Source organism: Babylonia areolata, chromosome 1 (genome assembly GCF_041734735.1).
Source record: "Babylonia areolata isolate BAREFJ2019XMU chromosome 1, ASM4173473v1, whole genome shotgun sequence".
In the NCBI taxonomy this organism is placed as follows: Eukaryota; Metazoa; Mollusca; class Gastropoda; order Neogastropoda; family Buccinidae; genus Babylonia; species Babylonia areolata.
In genome coordinates, this window is record NC_134876.1 from 66,182,969 (window position 1) to 66,204,506 (window position 21,538).

The 21,538-nt window shown below is 40.0% G+C and overlaps 1 protein-coding gene across 1 annotated transcript; it reads left to right on the forward strand.

Moving 5' to 3' along the window:
* Window positions 1-971: 971 nt before the first annotated feature.
* On the forward strand, window positions 972-20,317 carry LOC143285875 (E3 ubiquitin-protein ligase NRDP1-like). The gene is made up of 8 exons (XM_076593320.1): window positions 972-1,130; window positions 8,651-8,745; window positions 9,360-9,659; window positions 10,223-10,354; window positions 12,427-12,506; window positions 13,508-13,749; window positions 14,903-15,030; window positions 16,107-20,317. The coding sequence occupies exons 2-7, from the start codon at window positions 8,656-8,658 to the stop codon at window positions 15,004-15,006; spliced, it is 948 nt and encodes a 315-aa protein (XP_076449435.1). The 5' UTR covers window positions 972-1,130; window positions 8,651-8,655; the 3' UTR covers window positions 15,007-15,030; window positions 16,107-20,317.
* The last annotated feature ends 1,221 nt before the right edge of the window (window positions 20,318-21,538 follow it).

Here is a 21,538-nt window from a genome sequence, read left to right on the forward strand (position 1 = left end):
GCTTTAAAAAGGAAAGAAGATGAGCCATGCATATCAAAAGCCGGTTCAGTTCCATGGTAGTAGTAGGCCTCCTTCGGTCATGGCTGACCATGGATAGAGTATACCCGACCTAATGTCTAATTGGGCTGTCTGCTTGGACCAAGCAGCGTCGCCTGTGACTGTAGAGACCGATGCGAGAGAGACAGTCTCTGTCGCAGCGGTCACATGTGTAAGCTGATGCTGGTCTGTCGGCTGCCGTCCTTTTTCTGCGAGCTTGCTTTTCTGCTGCAGCAGCTGACAGTTTGTCCTCACCAATCTGTAGCTGATTCTTGAGAGTGCTTCTCCATCTGTTGCGGTCATCTGCAAGGCCCTCCCAGGAATCAGTGTTGATCTCAAGTACCTTCATGTCACGTTTGCAAACGTCTTTGTATCTCAGCTGTGGGCGGCCGATGTTTCTCTGCCCCGTGGCGAGCTCTCCATAAAGGATGTCTTTTGGGATGCGACCATCTTCCACGCGGCGAACGTGGCCCAGCCAGCGCAGCCGACGCTGTCTCAGGATGGTATTCATGGTCGGGAGGCCAGCGCGAGTCAGGACTTCGGTGTTTGTCACCTTGTCTTGTCAGGAGATGCCGAGTATGCGCCGTAGGCTTCTCAGGTGGAAGATACTGAGCCTTTTCTCCTGACGAGCATGTGTGGTCCACGCCTCACTGCCATACAGCAAGGTGCTGAGGACGCAGGCGTTGTATACAGCCATCCTTGTCTTCGCGGTCAGCTTGGGATTTGTCCACACTTTTTGTGCAAGGTGCAAGGTGTTTGTGGATGGATGGACGGATATAAGCCTGAACAATGTAATATGGAAGACAGGCTGTTGAGTTCCATGGTGTCGTATTGATATATATATATATTTTTTATTTGACACAATCGTGAAACTGAAATCGAAACTTCATACAAGGCGGAAGCAAACCAATGTATTTCCGGTTCAGATTATGTCCCTTTAGAACGCCTGCGCACTTTGGCAACAAATTTTATGACTGTAGAGTCTACGGGAAACGAACAATAATGATTTAATTGATTTTGTAGAGTTCTTTGTGCATAGGAAGAGTCAAGTGGAGGAAGCACAGACCCTCAATATTAGTTCGAATATAGAAAAGGTAAGATGTCGTTGAGAGTTTCATTTGATGTGTTGATCCGTTGGTTGTTGACGTGTTCGAAATGACCAGTTCAACCAGTGGTAGAAAAGAAGTATCAAACAATAACGACAAAAGTTAAAACTTCGTTTAATCTGACTCTGAGTTAATGAATAGATTATTACTTTACCCCCTGTTTGATCAACAGTGAATCAAAAAAATCCGTTTACTTGGTGTAATTTGAATTTTGGATTTCAGCGACGACAGGACCGTGAAGACCGATTAGTCCTGACAGCATCAGTGATAAAGACAGACGTACAAGTCTATTACCAATTTTAATAAATATTCTGCACTTCCCTCTGCTGAAGCCGAAGCTTAGTCGGAGTCGGGCTGAGTGATAAACAATAAGACCAAAGCAAGCTGAAAGAGATATAAAACCAAATGAACAGTAAAACCACAATGTGTGTTGGATCCAAAGTCAAAAGGAAAATAGTGTGAATTTTGAATTTGATCCAGATTGAGTAAGTAAAACTAGCAGTAGAGTAACACCAGTAACAGTACACTATCACTGTCAGTCCTAATGCAGTGTTCTTCTTTAATCCTGAGTTATTCTGTTATTTCCACAAGCACCTCTTTACTGATGCTGAGCAGATTACAGTCAAAATATGCTGCCACTGTCCACTAAAATAAGATTAATTTGGCCTTTTAATCGGCTATATCCACGGTTTTTCTCCTCAAGATGTAATGAGTAGTATTCTCAACAAGGTGTGGATGTTTACACTTCACCTGTCATTCAGATGAATGGAGGGGAAGAAATGTGGTATTATCGCATTTTAATCTTGAGCAGAGAGTGGGTCCTGATCAGTCCCACTTGGAGATGCTAAACCTGAGATGTGTAAGCAGTAGTAATTCTACAGTTATAATTTTAGAGCTTAGCATTTCATCAAAAAAGTTTGATCACTAGAAATAAAAAGTAGTATACTTCATTCCTTGTTTATTAGTCACTGTTTTGTGATATTTTTTCTTACACGACAGTGATGTGTTGTCAGCCATAACAATGACAGTCCAGAACATTTTTGCTGCTGCAGTGTAATCCAGATCCTAACAGGAACACCATAATGTTCATAGTATCACACTATTCTTGACTGTTCTCAGGTCAGTGCTACTCCTGGTATTGTAGTAAACCATAATTCATAAGTTATAAGTTATGACACCATCAGCATCGTCTCAGCTATGCACAATGAACTAAAGTGGGAACTGCTTGAATTACAAAGGAAAAAGTGTCAACTATCCATGTTTTACAAAATCACAAATGGACTTGTTGACATCCCACCAGAACAGTACCTTTTCCTTGGCACCACCCGTGCTCGATGCTATTATTATTATGTTGATGAAGAAGATTATGGTGATGATGACAAAGGTTTATAAACATTGGTGAGATTGTATACTTGTGTACAGTATACATTTTCATCAACGTCATGATAATCAACAAGCAGAATACCAGGACCCATTTGCACAGCTATACCCATATAGGATGCCTCCATCCCCTCACCATAACCCCTGCCTCCATTCACACATATTCACCTACCCTCATATATATATATAATATACTCAAGCGTAAATACCCCCCCCCCCCCACCCCACCCCTTCTCCCCCTCACACAGTATGGTGAACTTGCTGATGCACATAATAATTATGACATAACCATACAACCTCACCCCCACACACCCCACACCCCCGAAAAAAAATCCACCATGCTTGAAAAGTAAACTACGTTGTATGTATATATCAACGGGTGCAATAGCCGAGTGGTTAAAGCGGAGGACTTTCAATCTGAGGGTTGCGGGTTCAAATCTCGGTAACGGCACCTGGTGGGTAAAGGGTGGAGATTTTTCAAATCTCCCAGGTCAGCATATGTGCAGACCTGCTTGTGCCTGAACCCCCTTCATGTGTATATGCATTCAGAAGATCAAATATGCACGTTAAAGATCCTGTAATCCATGTCAACGTTCGGTGGGTTATGAAACAAGAACATATCCAGCAACTCCTGAAAACAGAGTATGGCTGCCTGTATGACGGATAAAAATGGTTATACACATAAAAGCCCACTCGTGTACACTTGAATGAATGTGGGAGTTGCTCACGAACGAAGAATATATATATATATATATATATATAATATATATATGTAAGCACACACAGACACATACACACATTTATGTTTTGAATAAGAGATGCCCCACAGAAGAAAATGATAAAGCTCCTGCAGACATTTACTCACTTACCCGTTCTTATCCTGCTCAGAGCCCTGCACACAAACACATTTAATAGTTATATACTTGCAAAAGTGTGCATGCGCATATGTATATATATATGTGTGTGTGTGTGTGTGTGTGTGTGTGTGTGTGTGTGTGTGTATGCACACACAGTGACACGCATGTACTTAACTACTCCCATGTATACACACAGATTCATGTTGACTTGTTGTTTATTATGTATACTGAATCCTGTTACCTCTTAGTTTTACAAGGTCTCCAGATCAAAGCACTGTCAGCTTTTTTTCTTCTTTTTTTTTTCTTCTCTCTCTGTCTTGACATAGCACTGTGCTATTTTTGTAAAAGCCTGGAAAGAATCTGCTCCATTTTGAAGAAGTCTGTATTCTGTTTTAGAGTGGAGATTTCTGAAATGGTGCCAATGAATAGTAATGGTTCATACTCTTCCTCTCTAATTAGATACATCACTTTATGGGTATTGTTTCATCTTTGGGGATGAACAGGCCAGAGGAAGGTGGCAGAATGGTTAAGATGCTTATCTGCCAATGCAGAGTCTGTGAGGGTTTGGGTTCAAATCCAGTTTTCACTCTTTCTCCCAAGTTTGACTGTAGAATCAAACTGAGTGTCTGTTCATTCGGATGTGATGATAAACGGAGGTCCTGTGTGCTGCACTCATTAACTTGGTTAAGGGCACTGAAGAAGAACCCATGGCAATGAGAGTGTTGTCCATATGCATGCACTCGAGGCCTACTGAGCATGTTGGGTTGTGCTGCTGGTCAGGCATCTGCCTAGCAGATGTGGTGTATTTACATGGATTTGTCTGCACGCAGTAACACCTCCTTCAGTCCTTGAGAAACTGAAACTGTTGCTTCTCTCTATCCTTCTCCCTTGGACTTGGAGGTAGTTGATTAGTGGCATGATATGAAATAAAATGATGGCCTTGTTCTTGATTTTCAGGTTACTCCCTCCTGTTTGTTGTTACTTTAGATCCGAAAACTTAATAAAATGTAAACCAAATGTTATAGTTAATCTGTCATTGAGCTATAGTTAATCTGTCAGTGAGCTGTTGATTTTCATTGACACCTGTATGTCCAGGGCAATACTTGCAATAAGTTCCCTGTATAAGTTTTTGCAGCTGAAGTCCAGAGGTTGCTGAATTTATTCAGTAATATTTATATTACTCTTTTGTCACAACAGATTTCTCTGTGTGAAATTTGGGCTGCTCTCCCCAGGGAGAATGCATCACTATGTACTGAGAGGACCACCCTTTTTTTTTTTTTTTTTTTTATTTTTTCCGCCTGCAATTTTATTTGTTTTCCTATCGAGTATCAATCATATTGATATTATTCATTCTCTGGTATTATTATGTGAATTATTTAATATAATTTACTGAATATATATTGATGAGAGTTATTTCCCGTCGCCTTATGTGCTTGAGGGAATAGCTCTGGTGTTGAATGTATGCCTGCGTGTGAGTTCGTGTTTTCGTGATTGTGAGTGTGACAGTCTTTTTACTGATGGAACGCTGGTCATTTTGGTGTATTTTCTGTCGCTTTTTGACCAGGGGCAAGGGACTTATGGTTCAATTTGTCAACCTCACTTTCTTCTTCGTCTTCATCCATTTCGCTGAGCTGCTTAGTTGTCGGTCATTGAACAAGCAACCTGAGCGTGTGGAAGAAACTGCAGAGCAGAGTTGTCCTGTGCTGTTTCCGACCACTCTAGTCTTTTACAATAGAACCAAATTACTGTCGATTCAGTGTACGCAGTCTAACCATAATCTGTCCGTGTGTGACAAACTTTGTCATCTTGGTATTCACAGTCCGGTTCCATGCTCAGATCTGCAGTCAGATCAGTGGGCTACATGCTCATCGAAGAAGAGAAAGCAACGGCCGTTTCGAGGTGGGCGCTGACGGGCGCAATAGCCGAGTGGTTAAAGCGTTGGACTGTCAGTTTGAGGGTCCCGGGTTCGAATCACGGTGACGGCGCCTGGTGGGTAAAGGGTGGAGATTTTTACGATCTCCCAGGTCAACATATGTACAGACCTGCTAGTGCCTGAACCCCCTTCGTGTGTATATGCAAGCAGAAGATCAAATACGCATGTTAAAGATCCTGTAATCCATGTCAGCGTTCGGTGGGTTATGGAAACAAGAACATACCCAGCATGCACACCCCCGAAAACGGAGTATGGCTGCCTACATGGCGGGGTAAAAACGGTCATACACGTAAAAGCCCACTCGTGTGCATACGAGTGAACGCAGAAGAAGAAGAGGTGGGCGCTGGAGATTTCTACACAGTAGGCCCATCCGAGTGCTTGCTACAAGATATCAAGTCCTCCACTCCCCCTGTCCAGTCGATGACCGATCGCCGATCAAACTTCTTCCCTCTGTGAATTTCAACGACCTGATCTCCATTCCCCTCCACCCTCACTCGTCCAACAGAGCTCTCTGGTCTTAAAATTGGATCTTTCAACACACAGTCTGTTGGTCCCAACTGCAGAGAGAAAAGAACCGCTATTTCTTCTTTTATTGTTGACAACAACATTTATTTACTGTTTATTGTGAAGACGTGGCTCAAGCCCTGTGGAGACAAAGCAGTGTGTGCTCCATCAAGTCACTCTCTTGTGCCTCTGGTCATGGCGGCGTTATTGCAGTCAGTTACAGAGACACTCTCACTCCCCACCTTACCTTTACCTCCACGTTTTCCTTCACCCACTCATCCTTTGAATTGCTTCAAGTGTCTCTCACTTCCCAGCATAGTGTGCTGCACTTCGTGTGTGTGTATCACCCCTGGCCCACCTCTTTTAATAAGTTACAGAGACCATGTTCTTTGAACAGTTTCCTAATCTTTTGGACTACTCTGTCTTCATGGAAATCTGTGTCATTTGGGGGATTTTAACTTTCATGTTGACAGTTCCACTGATCGTAGTGCTTTAAAATTCTTGGAACTTCAAAATATGTACAACCTTTCTCAGACTGGGCGTGGACCTACCCACAAGCATGGTCATACTCTTGATTTGGTGATTGAGAGGCCCAGTGATGGAGTTCATCGATCGTCTGATGTGAATCAGGACTTAGAATCTGACCATTTGTGTGTAGTTAGTGTCCTCCACATAGACCTCCCCTCCACTGTCACAGTGTATCACAGTGTGTGCAACATTTGTACTATAGACAGAGCAGCTTTTTGCGACGACCTAAAATCAGGACTGTTAGGCCGACCAGTACAACACTGCCCTCCAGGCAGCACTGGACAAGCACACCCCTGCATCTCATTGCAGGGTGTCGTCCAGGAAAGTGTTGTGTCCATGGTTTGGGCTTCTTGGTGAGGAACTGCTAACAGTGAAGAGAGAGAGGCGACATGCGGAAGCACAATCAATGGAAGGTATCTGGTTTAACTGTCTACAAACAAATCTACCAGAAAAACAAGAACTTTGTTACCTTTCTTGTGCACAAAGCGAAGACTCTGTTTTTCAACACCAAGATCTCCGAAGCTAAATCAAACAAAGAACTATATTGCATTACAAATAAGCTTTGTGGCAGAACAAAATCTTCTTTCCTTCCTTCTGTCTATCCATTTTCAGTACTGCCCAGTGTCTTAGATTTTTTCTGCTGAAAAATTGTTAACCTCAGGAAAGAACTGGATTCACAGTCAGTTGTGTTACATCCCTTGGGAAAAGAATTTCAAGGTGTTCCTTTTGTTGCTTTCACACCTGTTTCAAAGACAGATGTACTAAGTGTGTTGAAAAAGTCTGCTCCATACACATGTGACCTGGACCCCCTTCCCACACCACTACTGTATGAGTGTTTGGATGTTGTTTTACCTGCACTTACAAAAATTATAAATTATTCTGTAATTTCTGGTGTCTTCCCTGATGTATTCAAAACTGCACTTGTTTAGCCCCTGCAAGTACACAGTCTGATTCTGTCAATGCAGGATTGTATTCTCGATGTTGAATCCTGGATGACATTCAACAAACTAAAGTTAAATGATGACAAAAACTGAAGCTGTGATTATTTCCTCTGCAAGAATGTCCACATCTACTTCTTTTCCTGCCTCTATTGTGGTTGGTGATGCCACAGTTCAGTTTTCTAAATCAGCAAGGAACCTTGGACTAGTTGGAGTTTATTCTTCACTCAGACCTCAGCATGCATGCTCACAGCTCAGGTAGTAAATCTGATATGTATAGTCAATTGTGAACTTTGTCGCATCAGCTCTGTCCGTCAATACCTTTCTGTTGAAACTACTAAAACTCTTTATTTCTGCTTTTGTGCTGTCATGAATCAAGTACTGTAAAATTTCTCTTCTCATAGGCTGTCCACATAATATTCTTCAGCGAATTCAAAAACTTCAAAACAATGCTGCCCGTTTGACTCTCAGAGTCCCACATACTGATCACATTTCTCCTCACCTCCGAACTCTACATTGGTTCCCCATTGAAGCAAGAATTTAAATACAAAGTTGTGTATCTCTGCTATTCTGCTTTCCACTCCGTAGGACCTACATATCCTTCTGACCTTATCAGTGTTTACACTCCCACAAGAAATCACTGCTCTTCCTCTAACTGTTACCTTTTGAAACTTCCTTGTGTCAATACAAGAACCTTTGGTAAACGTTCTTTCTTCTTTGCTGCTCCTTCCTCATCATATCCGAACATCTGATTCTATTTCTGCTTTTCACTCATCACTAAAAACTCATCTTTTTAAAACCCATCTATAAGCACTCTCGGCTTCCTCGTTCTCCAGACCACCCATGTCAGCTCACTTTGGATGTATGTAGAGTGGGAAAGGGAGAGTGTGTGTGGGGGAGAGGTGGGAGGGGTTTTGAGAAAGAGTGGTCATGAATGTTTTATGTAACTTGTAATATTTTTCTTTCATGTAAAGCACCTTGAGCTCTTAGAGAGAAAGGGCGCTATATGAATGTACATAATTATTATATTGACTCACAGTTACTGACTCAGTTGCAATTTACATTTATGAATGCCAGCCACTGGGTAGTGTGTGTCACAGCTTCTACTTTATTGTCAGACTGAAGTTTGTGAATTTGTATGCAGCATTGTCTTCTGACTGTAATTGCATTTCCATTTTGTTTCACAGTGTATCCCCAACCCGAGTGATTGTTACTACATGTTAGTAACTAAACCTTGTGTTATTTAGTGGTGAAATATGTTATTATATTTTGTCTTCTTTGTGAAGTTTTGCAAACTTATATAAGGCATAAAAATTGCTAATGATGCAAAACAGTAAAATGAATAATCATTTCATTGGCATGTTTCAGGCACAATGGGCTATGAGTTGGGTCGGTTTGAAGGAGATGTGGACGAAGAACTGATCTGTCCAATCTGCAGTGGGGTTCTGGAAGAGCCACTGCAGGTGCATATGACAAAGTTTTATTCACATATATATACATACATGTAATAATGTATTGTAATTTTATGATGGAGATTTGATGTGTGTGTGTCACTGTCAGTGTGTGTGTGTGTGCATGTGTGTGTGTGTGTAGGGGGGGGTTGGGGGGGGGGGTTCTGGAAGAGCCACGGCTGTTTTGTGTAGTGTATGTATGTATGCATGGGTATGTATGTGTGTGTCTGTGTGTTTCTGTGTCTGTGTCTGTATATATTTGCACTGTGTTTTGCATGTGATAATATGCACAATGACTGTCTTGAGTACACAAAGACATGTACATCCACGTAATATAGATGCCAAGAAATGAGAATTATTTATTATCAACCAAAGATGTAAAGTGCAGTGCTTTAGTTTATTGATTCTTTTTTTTTTTTTTTTTAAATTCACTTAAACCAGTTAAAGTTGTAAAATACAATGAGGTTCACGATAACTACAAAATCATATCTAGAACATTGTGGGTCAGACTAAATAATAATCCTCTTTCATTGGATCTCGAGCTAAATTAAATTTTTTTTTCCGAATGTTATTGCATATGACTTCTGTTCATTCATAGTGTGTTCGTTTGCTGGACTGCCACACAGGCCCCGCAATGTGAACATGCATACTGTGCCAGCTGCATACAGGAGTGGCTGACTCGACAGCCCACCTGCCCGGCCGACCGCAGCCCCATCACCTTCAACCAGCTGAAGCCAGTGCCCCGCATCCTGCGCAACCTGTTGTCCCGCCTGCAGATTGCCTGCGACAATGCCCTGTATGGCTGCACTGCTGTGGTCAAGCTGGATGTGCTACACTCCCACTTGCTGGAGTGCGAGCACAACCCTAAAAAACCTGTGCAGTGCACGGAAGGCTGTGGCCTGGTCATCCCCAAAGATGAACTGCAGGTATGGTGGCAGTCATGACCGACTGCTTGGATTAGATGAGTCATAAGCATGAGGATTGTTATTGTGATAATTTATATTAATCTGTAATGATGAAATCCTGTGTGGGAATGGTTCTTTGGTGGTGGTTCTGTTTGTTTGTAGATGAGTTGAAAGTTGGGCTATTCAAAGGTACTTATTCTGTAATCCATGATGATTATATCATGTTGATAAGTTTGAGAATGGTAATTATTGGAAGTTGTTTGGTAGATAAATGGTATTTATTATGTTCTTTTGAAAATACTGATAGTAATTTGAAGGTTGAAATTTTATTTTATTTTATTTTTTGCTGATGTGTGAAATGCCTGTGTGCATCAGGATTAAAACTGGCACTTGTGCTAATGTTTGTGATAACTATTGTCAGGATCAAAACTGTGGCCCTCAGATTGATGTATGTGATGACTACTGTCAGGATCACAACTCTGGCCCTCAGATTGATCTGTGTGTGTCAGGATCATAACTGAGGCCATCGTGCTGATGTGTGATGTGTGATGACTGTGTGACATGTGCGATGACTGTGTTGTCAGGACCATAACTGTGTGCGGGAGCTGCGTAGCCTGGTGACGAGTCAGCAGCAGAAGATGGGGGAGATGCAGTCAGAGATCATGGAGGCTAAGCTGCAGCTTAATGAACAAAAGAGGGAAATTCAGATGCTGAAGGTAATGATAATTATGAAACATTTAAATAGCACACTCCTCTAGAGTGGTTCAGAGCTCTGTGTGCTTCAAGACACATGCTAAGTTAATACATCTCCATGCTAAAGTGATTTGACTGATTGATATCATGGATGTTAGCTGATATGCATGTAAGAGAGTCTGAGTCTGCATGGTTATTGTACATCAGACATGGGCCGTCATACAGCCATAAGGGAGGGAGGGGCATTGGAGGAAGAAGAGAGTTGGGAGAAGGTAGGGTAGGAATGCCTAATTGCGAACGATGCAGTTGAAGTGATCAGCTCAGCGTGTGTACTGAAAAGATAACATGTTGTATGATAGTCAAACGCAATTCTTTTATTTTTGAAGGCTTTTTCTGACTGGTTGCATCAGGAAAAGTTCGTCTGCTCATTTTTTTCAACGTTTTGTCTACGTTTGAAATAGCAGGGGTACTTGAGGGCAAAAGTGAACAGGCAAGTCTAATTGCGAACAATTGGTTTGGGTACATGAAGACAATTAAAACAGAAGCAGGTCTTTAGCTCATTAGACATAACATATTATTGGAACATCGCACCAGACTGCTGTATTATTGGTTTTGATCACACATGCCCACAAACACACAAACAGACATTTAAACACCCCCCACACCCCACCCCACCCCAACATTACACAGAAACACACCCTTTTAAGAGTGCTCAGTAACTGTGCAGCATCGTTCGCAAATAGACACATCAAAATATCCTATGGTGTAATTGTAAAGGACATTATTTTGCAGATTCCTGTCAAAACTGACATTCTGATCTGTCACCAGTATGCTTTCTTAAATTCTCCCAGCACTGGTAATGCGCATTCAACATTATGTTTGATCACATCAACTATTTTGAGCTGTCAAAGTTCAAGTGCTACAACTTGCTTCCTTTGATTTTAGGATTTTGAGAGCATGTTTATGACCTTGGTCGGCTGTGGTTCGCAAAGAGAAGAAAGAGTGCGGAAATAGTCAGAAAAAGCCGATGTTTGACTGGTTCTTGGAAATGGATATTCATTAAACTTAAAGTATTAGAAAAAGGTCAAAGCAGATGTTGAATTGTGAAATGCAACCGTTAAGAACGCTTTGAAGTGGGGTGGTATACGAATCGTTCACAATTGCACGCTGTTCGCAATTACCCTTACCTACCCTATGGATGATAAGGATTGGGCATTGTGACAAACTGCTTGCATTTGTACAGATTCCTTGATCAGCTGTACTGTCATAAATAGATCATTACATAGTGAAAGACACTGTGTGTGTGTGTGTGTGTGAGCGCGAGCACGCACGTTTTGTTGACAACAAAAGTCATAAGACTGAACTGTATCATGTGACTCAAATAAAATATTGTAACCTTTTGTTTGAGTAATATTATCCATGAGGCAAGGGAATGCGATGAAAGTTATTACTTAGTGATGCAGTACAGCACAACAGATTTAGATAAATCTGTTTTGTTGGTCTCTTCAGCTGAAGTTAACATTGTTTGAAACTCATTCCCATGCTTTGATTTAAGTAAATAGGATTTCATAATTTTAAATGTGTAAAGAAGTTGCATTATATTATTCAGATTAGATTTTAGAAGGTTAAACAAGTTAAGTTCATATTGTCCAGTTTTATGGTCAAATTTGTCAGTTAAGATGCCAAGTAAACTGGCTTTTCTATGATCAGTTATGTAGATAATCAGTTAGAGAAGAAATCAAATGTTGAAAATCCATGAATGTTAAAGTTGGGTATTGAGATACCAAAGTGAAAGTGAGGATATTATATATAAATAAAACTGGGTTTTATGAAAATGTTGGAAACAGAAACCTCCTTTTTAAGTGAATAATATTGTATGAAAGATGTCTGTACTTACACTATGTGCCTAGATACCTTTCCTATTTCTGTTTACATTTTGTCCATGAGCAGTTTGTTCCCATTTTTGTTAACATATAGGTTTATGCATTACAGATATCTGTACTTACATTTTGTATCCAGACACCTTACATGTTTCTTTTACATTTTGTCCATTACCAGTTCCCATTCTTGATAACAAATGGGTTTCTTTTTACAGGAGCTTATGAGATCAATGCGAGCGACTAACCCACGCATACGGGAGATTCAAGCCTCTATGGAATCAGAAGATGTTGTTGGGTAAGGCGTTATAATCCAGAGAAATTTTCACTACATTTGTGCTTTTTTTCTAGCATTTGCATCATCTTTTTTTTTTCTTTTTTTTTTACTCTCGGCAGCATGTAATTTATTGCTTCCAGCTTTCACTGAATTAACATATTACAGATACTTTGTTTGACAAACTTGGCAGACTGATATATATGTGTAAGACTGATTACAGGAAATACTGTTAGCTTCAGTAACATTTGTTTTCTGTGTGCTATATGCAAACAGTGCTTTCAGTTGCAGGAAGAATCCTTCTGACCCAGCTTCTCCAACTTCTCTCTAGCCTTTTGTAGTCCAGCTTCATTTCTGCTGTTCCCCACATATCATGATAGCTCCCTACATAGGCAGCATGGGTTGCCTGCAGCTGAGAAAGGCAGCAATAGGTCAGTTGAAAAGGAAACAGAACCATGATTTTCATTTTAAACTCCTATGAATAATAGATTGTTGGGAAAGAAATTTGAAGCAAAATTTTCAAGTGTTTGTATTATAATGGATGATGATGAATCTGAAGGTGATGTTGAAGAAGATAATGATGTAGTGGAGTGATGGCCTGGAGGTAACTCGTCAGCCTAGGAAGCGAGAGAATCTGAGTGCACTGGTTCGAATCATGGCACAGTCGCCATTATGTTCTCCACTAGACCTTGAGTGGTGGTCTGGATGCTAGTCATTTGGATGAGATGATAAACCAAGGTCTCATGTGCAGCATGCACTTAGGGCACATAAAAGAACCCATGGCAACAAAAAGGTTGTCCCTGGGAAAATTCTGCAGAAAAATCCACTTCAATAGGAAAAAACAAATGAAAAAAAAACAACGCAGGCAGCAAAAAATACAAAAAAAAGTGGGTGGCGCTCTCAGTGTATTGACGCACTTTCCCTCGGGAGAGCAGCCCAAATTTCACACAGAGAAATCTGTTGTGACAAAAAAGAGTAATACAATACAATACAGTGACGAAGAAAACTTACTTTGACCTAACCAGGTGGGTGAACAGCCTGGAGACTGCCCGTGTGACCCGGTGGGGCGGCATGATCTCCACCCCTGACGCTGTTCTCCAGGCGGTCATCAAGCGAGCGCTGTTGGACAGCGGCTGCCCCACCCACATTGTCACAGAGCTGATGGAAAATGCCCATGAGCGCCGCTGGCCCACTGGCCTCAGCACACTGGAGACCAGGCAGCTGAACCGCAGACAGTATGAGAACTATGTAGCCAAGAGAATTCCAGGTAAAGAAAAAGTGTTGTATGATAATCAGTCATGTCGAACTATGACCATCAGAACAGCAGAAGAGGCAGCTGCTGTCCTGATTATCTGGGCTAGAATTTGATTATAGTGGAGAGTGTCTTGCCCAGGTTACTTCCCCATTCTCTCAGACAATAGGGCTTTGGGATGTTGGAAAATTGTGTTCAGTTAAAAGACTTGGGCAGTTTAGTGAACAAGATGGAAATTGTTTAGCCAAAATGTATATCAGAAAAAAAGATGTAGCTCAGTAGATTTGCATAAAAAAAAAGAAAAAAAGATTGAAATTTGATTAGAAAAGAGGATTCTCAGTTAAAAAAAAAAAAAAAAAAATTAAGAGTAGCTAATTTGACAACAGCGATGGGTTTTTTTTTCAGCCTATGTTCAACACTCTACCCAGAGCTGAGCGTGCTGTGGGCTTGAATTAGAAGACTGGGACGACACAGTCAGGCGTTATTCACTTCATGGATGCATCCTTGTGTTTTGCTCAAATTTTCTGATGAAAACTGCAGGTGTCTGTATCTGTCAGGCCTGGTTGATGTCAGGGTGTGTTATACAAAGAAATGTAGGGTACAGTCTTGCTACGTTTGCCCTGCTTTATGATGACCCCAGTTTCAATCCCCAGCCACTTCCATGCTTGGGTAAAGTTCCTGTCAATTTCTTTGGTGTTGGTAGATTCATGGTGGGGCTCTTATTGGGAGGACATGCCGGTTGTCTTTACTTTGGGGGGGATGCTCACTCAGTCTGGCTCCACGACTAAGTGATTGTTACAGTCTATTGGGGGCTTAGCAGGTGATGTCCTGCCTATTTTGAATCAGAACAAGTACTACTGCACACACACTCACACACACACACACACACACACACACACAAATTCAGGCCGAGTACATATACAGTTTGGAAAAAAAATCCTACTCGGTGTTGTTATAATTGTCTTTTTTGTTGTTTTAGCATTCTTTCAGTTTCAGGGATAGTGGTGAGGGTGGCTTTGCAGTTTGAAGAAAATTATTTGATATCCTGACCCTCTACTTTCAGCTAGATTTCTGTGTTTGGTTCAAATTTTGTAGTGGAAAAGTCATATTTGATTGTCATATTGTGTCAGAAGTTGGCATTTTGCATTTACTGTTATGTGTGCTTCAGGTAAGCAGGCAGTGGTTGTGATGACCTGTGAGAATCAGCATATGCCTGATGACCTCATCGTGGAGCCAGGCCTCGTCATGATATTTGCTCATGGAGTGGAGTAACCCTTGAACTACTTGCAGTTCATGGTGAGACCTCTCACATGTGTGTGTTGTGGTGAGTGTGTGTGTGTGTGCGTACATGCGTGCGTGCGTGCATGCATGCGCGCGTGTGGGTATGTGTAGGTGTGGGTGTGTATATGTGTATATGTTTGTGTGTGTATTTCAGCCAGTCAGATCACCTGATTGCTGGAGAGCTAGCCCATGTCAAAATGCAGATCAACTTAAAAGTTTTTATTATATAATTACATTTCGGTTTAATGTCACCACCCACCTCATGTGATATGGCTGATGGGGTGCACCATTCTCAGAAAGTGGGGGATGGGACCTGTTGAACACTATGGCACTACCAGAACAAGTTATGATCATTGATGGGCTGCTTTAATTTCCTTTTTTTTTTCTTAAAAAATTTTTTTATTTGTGTTTCGTATTTGTGATTATAGTTCACAACGTTTTGACTACAAACTTGGCATTCATCTGTTTCAGCTAGTCAGGTACTTCTACTCAAAATTGTCATAATTATGTCTGAGTTCTTCACAACCAAAAATTTTGCTTTTTTTTTTTTTTGTATTGCTTTAATTTATCTCAGCCATTTTCTCATTTACACACACACACACACACACACACACACAGACACAGAGACACAAGCACACACACACACACACACACACACACACATGCACGCATGCAGACATGCGCGCGTGCATTAATGCATGCACTAACATGCACACTCACATATAGACATGCTCAGACTAAAAACATTCATTCATTTTAAAAGAGAATACCCTGAGCCAAACAGAAGGTTGTGAAGGACTGATTTTCAGAAATTATAGCCTCATCTTAAAGCTAAAATGAATGTTAAAAGTGCTGTTCATTTGCATTAAGATACTGCATAATAGCTTTATTTGATTTTTAATGCATTACGTCATTTAAATGTTCAGCAGCAACCTAAACAGTACAGCCATAACATGACATTTCTTAAAGCATAGATATTTTTGGAAAAAAAGCTTAACAAGATCTGTACATTTGAAGAAAAGAGATTTCTGGTTTTGCTATTGTGTGTTTGGTGTTGCAGTCACCTGATGTGTTGATGTGTTTGTGTCCAGGGTGCCCTGCTGTATTGCTGCTGTGCATCTGGCATGCAGAAGAAAACCATCATTGTCCTCATTCTGTACAGCCCTCTCTTTGCTTCTCTTCGCAACACCTGTTAAACTGTGTCTTTGAATGCGTGTGAAACTGGAAGCCACAGCTTCTTCCACCCTTCTCCTGCTGGCATTGTGAGAATGGGAAAATGGACTGTTCCTGTAAATACTGTGCTCTTGGCTTTGGAAATACACCACTGATGTAAATAAACCAGTTCTCCATTGCTTGGGGGGAGGAGGAAGGAATGGGGACTGCCTGTGTTTTCCTGAGTTTTCTAGTTTTGTGATAACTGTTGCCCTTGTTTTGTAAAGGAATGGTTGTGCTTCTGTATTGTGTCTGGTGTCTGTTGCACTATGCTCTTGTTGTATTGTGGAGTGCCGGACAAGCAATGTGATAAACATTTAATCTGTTTAATAACATGTAGGTAGGTGGGTCATGGGTAATGAGAAATTTTAAACAAATTAAGTTAGTATTTTCAAACCCAGTTCTTCCGTACAGCACCTCTGTTGACCAGTGATGTATTGATAGAGGCCTGAAGTCAATCATCAGTGGCAACCAACATGGTTGAGTAAACTGAAATGGGGTAGAAAAATATCTGGGAAAAATTTTTAAAAAGAGAAACAGTTTCTTCTGCTCACGGTATGGGAATGTTTGTTCAGTGTTTTCTGCACCTTTTTTTTTATAATCTATTTTCAGATTAATATCCGAAGAAATAAGTGTGTGTGCAAACCAGTCTTGGATCTGTTGTGACAAAACATTTAAACATGTTCATCCTAATGCTTCTTAAACTAAAGCTACTCGTTTTTGTATGTACTTAATGTTTGAATCAGATGGCCATTATTAGTTTAATGCCAAGGTCTCAGCAAGCTCTTATTTCATTCCAAACACTAAAACACAAAAAAAAAAACACAAAAAAAAAACAACTGAAAATTATCTTGAAGGAGTCTGTTCCAGTTTCTTTAACCAGCTCTCAGTCTTTTCAGTTGGCTGAAACCAAGGAATGAAAGCAGAAAGGTACTTTGAAAGGAAAAGGCTGGATTTGGAATTATGTTGATGTCTGTTGGCAGATGACGGGACAAAATTTGAGTAACTCAACTGGTGGTCAGCTTCCTGTCTTGAACCTTGATGAAAGAGGCAGTGTTTCAGTGTAACCAAAGCAAGCCATTTTGTCTTTTGGGGAACTCATCAGGCCTGTGATCTCTGGTTGCAGAATGCAGAGAAAGCCTTTGCAACGTTCAGGAAACAGTTCCTCAAAACTGGAGAACAACAATACGTGTGGAATAAGGCAAAATTTACTTTGAAAGTAAAAAAGACTACAGCAGTAATATTAAACACAATTGAAACTGAAAAAGAATGCGATGTTAATCAGATAAAGGAAAAAAGTCTTTAAAAACAGCAGAAGAAAAAAAAGAAAGAAAATGGAAAACTTCCTGCTAAAGTAAAAAAGAATCTGCAGACTTTTTGGACAAAAATAAAGCAGCCTTTGATCAGTTCACTTCAGCTTTTACTCCAGCCACATGAATATACAGATGTGTGTGATGTGCTGTCCAAAACATTCACTCCTGGGGAAAGCTTATCTTGAAGTTAATGCTTTGAAGAGAACAGAAGGCAACAAGGCCAGGCAGGGAATCCCAAATTCTTCACAGCCTGCTGCTTTGGAAGGCCACCAGTGTTTCACATTTTAGTCAACATGATTTTGTTTTGGCATGGAAACAGTTGTTTGTGTGGTAGCCTGAATGATTCCATCTGATTATTGAGTTGTTTTCATAGTAATGTCTTTTGTTCACAGGCTGGTAGACTTTACAGTTGAATCCATACTAGATATACTGATGTTGTACTGGTTCATAGTCATAATGATAGTTACTGATGATCCAGATTTAAGAGAGAGAGAGTGTGTGTGTAAGGACTGATTCATTATCATTACTCAGAGAGCAATTGGTATTTTTCATGAATGAGCCATCATGCTTGGATTTGCTTTGTCTGGCTTTAATTCCAGAGTTCACCTTTCTTGCACATTTTCGACAACTGATTTCATGAAGTCTGCAAGTAAAAGTGATTTTTCTCTGACATATCTACAGCACACATAAGTAGTGTTTATCCGTTTAAACCTTTGGTTATCTTTGGTCTATTTTCATATGAATAGATATACATGTATGAATGATTATAAGGGACCAAAGATCATTTGTGAACTTGACAGACAAATGCACAACAGTTCTATCCATGTTCATCTGAGTGATATTTAGTCTGCACATGATTTTTTGGACCTCAACCTAGGATTTAATCAGTTTAGTGAAAGCTGTATGCCTTCTTCATACATTTGGATACCTGTATGCATATGTCTGGAAGGGGAGGAAAGGTCTTTTTACACGTTCCAGCATTATGTTTAATAAATGAGTAATGTGGGATCTGAAACTTCATTGAAGGTTAATACCATAGTGGTATGTCCCAGAATGCAGATCAGCATTTAGTTAACAGCTAGTGCCATACAGGTGCATCTGAGGATAAAATTCAACAATATTCAGTGGTGATTAGTCCAACACAGACACTCCTCAGGATAAACTATATTCAGTGATTAATATTCCAGAACAGGTGTGCCTCAGAACTGTATGTCGCAGCATTGTACATCCATTATCTGCGTTATCTGTGACCATCATCAGTAAAGCAAAAGTACGTTATTTAACTGTCAATTAACAATCTCCTTTGGCTTTACATTACTTTTCACCATTTTGAACTCTAGCCATTACATTTTAAGATCAAATTGATGAAAAGTAATTACAAGGTGATGAATGTTTGTACTTGTCCAAAGTCAGTTAATGTTGTGCCATTTTTTGAAAGCCAGTTGGCACAGTATATATTAATAGCTGCTTACTTGTCTTGTGGTCAGCTAAGCTAATAGGCATGCAGACTTGTGTGTCAAATAGGACCTGCAGACTCCCTCTAAGGGTGTAGGTGATATTTAATGATGTTGATAAGCATGGATTTACATTTTTTTGTTTTGTTTTTTGGAAGACAGTGCAATCAAGAAAGATACAGAAGACAAGGTGGACATATCACCCTGTGTACATAGAACCCACACTGATCAGTTCAGTGACTGCTTGAGGTATTGACATGGGAACACAGCATGGCTTGTTATGTACAGAATAGAAGATTGTTTTTAAAGCAGAGTTTTGTAATAAGAAAGCTGCTAGTTTGTTTTCAAGGTGACATCTGCATATTTTAGTTTGTCTGCTGGTTGGTTTGTTGTATTGCTTTTGATATAGGTGGTTCAAATCTGTCTGGAGCTTGAAATTGCATACAAGTAGATGTGTATTTTATTTTATACCAGTTCATTCTAGCCAGCACAGACTAGCAGAACATCCTTAAGTAAAAAAAGTATCTGAATATGTGGGGACTGAATGTTTATTTTTGGTGATCATACACATATTTTATACTCAGTCCTCTTCCTTTCTGTTTCTGCTCATTGTCTGTCTGAATCTTTCTCTCTTTCCAAATCTTTCCTGTCTCATTGCCTCCACATTTTCTTCTGGCTGGATAATTTGTTGGCAGTCGTGTTGTTGTGCACATAGATGTATGCATGCACCAGACAGTTCTTTCAGCCGCAAGACAGTTTCCTCTTTTGGGTTTGCCTTGATTTCATCATGAATGAAACAGGGTACTAAAGATTTGACTAACCTGTTAGTGTTGTTTTTTTTTTTTTTAATTTATTTTAATTTTATTATTATTATTATTTTTTTTTTTTTTAAGGCAGTACCCTGCATTTCTTCCGAGTTTTAGACTGACAGTATTATTTGCATTGTAGAAACTGCGTTTGTTGGCATGTTGCCCAGTTGTTCTGGGACAAGACAATTTTTTGAAGTGGAATTTGTCTGCAAGACCTTCAGCTTTCCCCTGAATGCTTCACTTCATATTTAATTTGCAGTGTTTGTGTCTATTTAAAAAAAATAATTTTGAAGTGTAGAATGTATGCTGTGTATGATTTTTTTCTGGTCTCTGATGTTGATTTATTTAATTTGTTTTTGTATTCTCATTTGTAAAGCCTATCATTTATTTTCAATTGAATGTGAATGGTGAAAATTAGAAACTTCTGATCATGTGCTCTGCTGTTTAGGGTCTTTCTGAAAACATACAAATGATTAAAGATCTGTTGCTGCCTGTGATTTATGTGTCCTTTGTTGTCCAGTTTTCTTATTTATGTGTGTGTGTGTGTGTGTGTGTGTGTGGTACATGTGTGCATATGTGTGCGTATGGCATATAGGTTTATTGTGTTCTTGTGTGTAGTGTGCTTATGTTCAGCATGTGTGTGGATGTATGCGCAATGTGTGTACTTTTGCATTTCCAGACAAATGTGTATTGGAGAAATCTCAAAACCTGTGCACAGGTCACAGATGGATGCTGACTGGTGTCGGGGCTTAATTTAACACCTTTAACACATGTATTGGTGACCAGTTTTCGTTCAGCATCTTTAAGGACTTTTGCCTGTTTCATAGTTCACCAGTCAGCATCTTTTCATGACTTTTCATTTTCAATCCATAATAGCTGAAAAGGTGAGGGGTGGAAATGATAGCTGGTGAGAATTTACTACAACAGATTCAGTTGCAGATAGTTTCACTCTGTTCATAGATGGTTTGTGAACATAATGCTAGTCAATGGTCATTGTTCCCTATTTCTGTTCTCCTTATACGCTATTCACTGCACCAGAACACACAAGATGATCTCAGAGATGATTCTCTGTCACTTAAATATAACTGGACTTCATGATCATCTCTGTTTGAACACTGTATTTTGCCACTTGTGGCTTTCACTTTTGTCTTTTGATTCACTTTGTAAATTCTCCACCTGCACTCAACTTACCATCAGAAAATACACACACACGCATGTGCATACATGCACATGCTAGCACACACAGGTTATAGAAGTCTTTAAAAACTTAATGAACACAAGACACATCTTTATATTATTTCTTACATGACCAAAAATTACTTAACAAAAAACAACAGATTCTATGCCAGAAATTTCATGTTTTTTATCCTCTTTTTCAGTCTTTGTTTCTAGCTTCTTCCTTTTCTTTGTGTTGTCTCTGAACAATTTTTTTCATGTTGTTGAAATCCTTGAATATTTTTGACTCGTGTGTGTAAACAAAGTGAGTCTATAATATTACGACCCAGATTTGGTTGTATGTGTGTCCGAGTGTGTATCTGTCTGCATGCAGGTATGTGTGCACCTATGTATTTTAGACCATCTTTCTCTTTAAAAAAAAAAAGAAAGTTATTGATGGTTTGATATATATGTGTGTGTGTGTGTGTGTGTGTATTAAGTTTTTGACAATTTAAAGTACCTTTGAAAATAAAGCTGTGACTCTGACTTGACTTTGACATTCACATACACACATGCATGC